The sequence below is a fragment of the Gossypium arboreum genome, chromosome 3, assembly GCF_025698485.1.
Source record: "Gossypium arboreum isolate Shixiya-1 chromosome 3, ASM2569848v2, whole genome shotgun sequence".
In the NCBI taxonomy this organism is placed as follows: domain Eukaryota; kingdom Viridiplantae; phylum Streptophyta; class Magnoliopsida; order Malvales; family Malvaceae; genus Gossypium; species Gossypium arboreum.
This window is the reverse complement of record NC_069072.1, coordinates 127,563,021-127,568,236: the sequence shown is the minus strand read 5'-3', so window position 1 is coordinate 127,568,236 and position 5,216 is coordinate 127,563,021. Positions and strand designations below refer to the sequence as shown.

Sequence of the window (5,216 nt, the reverse complement as noted above, 5' to 3'; positions counted from 1 at the left end):
TCTATAAGCTACCGGACCGATTCTTTCAATGATTTCATACGGCCCGATAAATCGTGGGCTGAGTTTTCCCTTTCTACCGAACCGCAAAAATTTCTTCCACGGTGACACTTTCAAGAATACACGATCACCCACATTAAACTTTATATCTTTTCTTTTTAAATTTGCATATGATTTTTGCCGATCGGAGGCAGCTTTTAAACAATCTCGAATAATACGAACTTTTTCTTCAGTTTCCCGAATCAAGTCCACTCCCATTAGTTTCTGTTCACTTAATCCAGACCAATATAATGGAGTTCTACACTTTCTTCCATACAGAGCTTCAAATGGTGCCATTTTAATACTAGTTTGATAACAATTATTATAAGCAAATTCGACTAAAGGTAAATACCTTTCCCAGCTGCCGCCAAACTCAAGTACACAACACCTTAACATATCTTCTAAAATCTGAATCACTCGCTCTGGCTGCCCGTCTGTCTGAGGATGACAAGCTGTGCTGAAATTTAATTTAGTGCCCAAAGCCTCCTGTAATTTACTCCAAAATCTTGAAGTAAATCTCGGATCTCGATCCGAAATAATAGATATTGGAACTCCATGTAATCTCACAATCTCAGAAATATACAATTCCGCTAACTTCTCCAATGAAAAATTTGATCTGACTGGAATAAAACGTGCCGACTTTCTCAATCTATCAATGATAACCCAGATTGAATCTTTCTTTTTCGGAGTCACAGGCAATCCTGATACAAAATCCATCGTAATGTGTTCCCACTTCCATTCAGGAATCATAATAGGTTGTAACAAACCCATTGGTACTTGATGCTCTACTTTCACCTGCTGACAGATTAAACATTTTGCAACAAATTTACAAATCTCTCACTTCATACCAGGCCACCAGTACATTCTTTTTAAATCGCAATACATTTTTGTACTATCCGGATGAATAGAATACTTACTATTATGAGCTTCAGCAAGAATATCATTTTTCAATTCTGGATTATTCGAAACACAAATTCTATTACGATAACGCAACATACCACCATCATCAACGCTATATTCTGAACTCAAATTATCCTGAACCGTTTGTCGTTTCAGCACTAGTTTCGGATCATCACTCTGTAATTCACAGATCCGTTGAAAAATGTAGATTTTGCTTTCAATTCTGCTAATACTGAGCCATCTTCATTAACAGACAAATGAGCATTCATTACTCGAAGTGCAAACAATGATGATTTTCAGCTAAGTGCATCAGCGACCACATTAGCTTTCCCCGGGTGATAATCAATAACAAGATCATAATCTTTCAATAGTTCGAGCCACCGTCTCTATCTCAAGTTCAGCTTTTTCTGTGTCATCAAATATTTCAGACTTTTGTGATCGGTATACACATAACATTTTTCCCCATATAAATAATGTCTCCAGATTTTTAAAGCAAACACAATTGCGGCCAACTCCAAATCATGGGTAGGGTAATTTTTCTCGTGCGGTTTTAATTGTCGAGAAGCATATGCCACTACTTTCCCTGATTGCATTAAAACACAGCCCAAACCATTTAAAGATGCATCACTATACACAACATATGGTATACCTGATTCTGGCTGAGTTAACACTTGAGCTTCTGTCAGCATCTTCTTCAACAGGTCAAAACTTTGTTGGCACTCTTCAGACCATACAAATTCAACATTCTTCTGAAGTAGCCGAGTCATCGGTAAGGCAATCATTGAAAATTTTTTAACAAATTAGCGGTAGTATCCCACTAATCCCAGGAAACTTTGCACTTCTGTTATGTTCCTTGGAGTTTTCCAATTCACTACTGCTGACACTTTACTTGGATCTACTCGAATTCCTTCAGCTGAAACAATATGACCTAGAAATCCAACCTCATGTAGCCAAAATTCACACTTGCTGAACTTTGCATACAACTGCTTCTCTCTCAATGTCTGTAACACACTTCTCAAGTGTTGTGCATGATCAAGCTCGGTCTTCGAATAGATCAGTATATCATCAATAAATACAACCACGAATCTATCCAAATAAGGTTGAAAAATTTGATTCATCAAGTCTATAAATGCAGCAGGAGCATTAGTTAAACCAAATGGCATTACCAGAAACTCATAATGACCATACCGAGTTCTGAAGGCAGTTTTTGGCACGTCACATTCTTTAACTTTCAGCTAATAATACCTAGATCGAAGATCTACTTTTGAAAACATAGCAGCACCTTTCAATTGATCGAACAAATCATCAATGCGGGGCAAAGGATATTTGTTCTTGATTGTAACCTTATTTAATTGTCTGTAATCTATACACAATCTCAACGAACCATCTTTCTTTTTCACAAACAAAACAGGTGCACCCCAAGGAGATGTACTCGATCTAATAAATCCCTTATCTAACAATTCTTACAACTGAGTCTTTAACTCTTTTAATTCAGTCGGTGCCATTCTGTATTGTGTTACGAATATTGGAGCTGTTCCCGGGATCACATCAATCACAAACTCAACTTCACGATCTGGTGGTAAACCCGGCAATTCCTCAGGAAACACATCAGCAAATTCATTAACAACTGGCAACTGTTTCAACTTTGATTCAGAATCCGAGTATCAAGAATATAAGCTAAATATGCTTCATTACCCTTTCAGTATTAGCCACGAGTGAAAAGGTGAAATAATTGGACATTATCTTTCATATTTCCAAACTCATTAAAATCATTTCTCCCATCGATTTTTCAAATCAATCCGTTTCTCTCAACAGTTCACTACAGCGTCATGTTTTGTTAACCAATCCATCCCCAGAATAATATCAAATTCTCGAAAGGGTAAGAACATCAAATCAATAGGGAATTCACAGCCTTTCACTTTCAGTGGACAATTACGACATATTAAATTAACCATCACACTTTGACCTAATGGATTAGTGACTTGTATATCATAATTAGTAGACTCAACAGATAATTTCTTTTCAGATGCTAGCATATTGCAAATATATGAATGAGTAGACCCAGGGTCTATTAATGCATAAACAGTAACATCATAAAGATAGAAAATACCAGCAATTACATCAGGAGCCGTAGCCTCTTCCCTTGCTCGAATGGCATAGGTACGTGCTGGTGCTCTATTCTCTGATTGACTAACTGGTTCTCTCATAGCCGAACGGGTAGCCCCTATAGCACTACTCTGGCCCGAACGTCTACTTATTTGGGGAGTGGTTCTCTGTAACTTTTTTCTGATCCACTTAATCTTTTTGCAGCTGGGGACAATCTCGAATAAGATGATCAGTAGCCCCACATTTATAACAAGCCCCCATCTTAGTCCTGCATTCACCGAAATGATGTCTTTCATAATATTGACACTTAGGCCGGAGAGTATTCTGAACACTACTCACACTTGCTGCAGGTCTATCAAAAACCCTGAAATCAGATTGTCTTGATCTACCTCTACCCAATCTTCCCGGCACGGATGTAGTTCGACTAATTTCTTCTCTAGATTTCTTCACCGGCAAATCTGAAAATGACTTAGAAGCACCTCTTTTAAATGACTCTTTATTTTTTCGATCTCGTTGCATTTTTCTCATTATATACTTCTTCGAGCTTTTGAGCACGGATTCGATGAACAACGAACTCCGTATTTCATTACCCCAATCATCATTCTAATCTCATCATTTAACCCTTCTTCAAATCTGATAGACATTTCTTCTTCAGTAGGTACAATGTCTCGAGCATATTTACTGAGGTAGACAAATTCTCTTTCGTATTCAGCCATTGACTTATTTCCCTGTCGTAGATCAAGAAATTCTCTCTTTTTCTTGTCGAGGTATCTTTTCCCCACATATTTCTTTTTAAACTCATTCTGGTAAAATTCCCAAGTAAGTTTCTCTGCAGGTACTACAGCTTCCACAGTTTCCCACCAGTTATATGTTTCTTCATTTAACAATGAGACAACACATAGTAGATAATCCTCCGGAGAACAATCCATCTGTTTAAAAATTCTTACCAAACTCTGTAGCCAATACTCAGCTTTTACAGGGTCATCATCTGATCTCCCTCGAAATTCCTCAGCTCCAAACTTCCTAAGCTTTTCAATCGGAGAACGTTTACTAGTTTCAATTATTGAATGAGGTGGAGGAGCAACCGGATATACCACAGGTGGTGCAGTAGGGGGAACTTCTTTATTGTATCATCTCCTTATACCACTGATTCATAACTCCATAAATCATATTTTTAAGTTCTCGCTCTCGCATCATAGAAATTGGAATATCACTACTTGTTCCTTGTTCAGAAGTCTGCACTCTACTATTAGCTTCCTCCTGTTCAGTGCGTTCAGGTCTATCTGACATCTTCATAATCGAAGAATATCTATAAAAATGACAAAGATTAGATCGGATCATACACATCACACTATCATAGATTTATATGGCATGTATTTCTAAACACTTTACATGTAACACATGTTCCGAGAATTGGCTAAACCGGGCTCTGATACCACTAAATGTAACACTCCTTACCCGTATTCGTCGCCAGAATAGGGTAGGAGGCATTACCGGAGTTTACCGAATTAATTTTCCATTAATACGAGTTAAATACTATTCATTTACTAAAACATGTCATGGTGTCCTTTAGATGGGCCTCCAGAGCCCAAAACATACTTCGAGACCAAACCAGAATTAAATCGAAACCATAGGGAATTTTTCGCAAAATCCCTAAGTTTTTTTTTTCTGCTCAATATAACCCCTTTATAAATATCTAACCTTCCCTGCAAATTTTAAAACCGAGACCAATCCAACCAACCAATTCATTTCAATCAATTTGATACCAAATTATACTACTATTATAATTATACTATTTAACATATTCATCATTTTTTATTTAATGTATATTTCTTAAACAAGTTTTAGTATTTATATAATCATCACACCTTATACATGCCATATAAATCAAAAAGAAATTTACAAAAGCTACCAGAGATAATCTAGATAGTGTGATCCTCTGTGTTGATCCGATCCTCCGTATACTTCCACGTCAATCTACAAGAGACATTGATTACACTCATGTAAGCTTATAGAAGCTTAGTAAGTTCATAGGCATAAAACATAAATCTTACCAAATATTTATACACTTATACAATATATACAATTATTAAGTTCACCTGTCAACCACAGCCATTAGTGAGTTCCCTTGTATAAACTTACTACCACTTATCCATTTTCTTTAATTCTTTTGG

At 36.7% G+C, this 5,216-nt stretch overlaps 1 protein-coding gene across 1 annotated transcript; it reads right to left on the bottom strand.

The window, feature by feature from the left end:
* Nucleotides 1-3,231: 3,231 nt before the first annotated feature.
* LOC108488115 (uncharacterized) lies at nt 3,232-4,332 on the bottom strand. Its single transcript, XM_053026321.1, has 3 exons — nt 4,260-4,332; nt 3,578-4,159; nt 3,232-3,500 (listed from the first exon to the last, which is right to left on the bottom strand). The coding sequence occupies exons 1-3, from the start codon at nt 4,330-4,332 to the stop codon at nt 3,232-3,234; spliced, it is 924 nt and encodes a 307-aa protein (XP_052882281.1).
* Nucleotides 4,333-5,216: the final 884 nt, after the last annotated feature.

Excerpts from the sequence above, each read along its gene's own strand:
- LOC108488115 (XM_053026321.1), bottom strand. The coding sequence starts at position 4,332 with ATGTCAGATAGACCTGAACGCACTGAACAGGAGGAAGCTAATAGTAGA. Across the intron at positions 4,160-4,259 it reads GACTTCTGAACAAGGAACAA|TTCCCCCTACTGCACCACCT; the intron begins GTAGTGATATTC and ends ACAATAAAGAAG. Across the intron at positions 3,501-3,577 it reads GTGCTCAAAAGCTCGAAGAA|ATTTGCCGGTGAAGAAATCT; the intron begins GTATATAATGAG and ends AGTCATTTTCAG.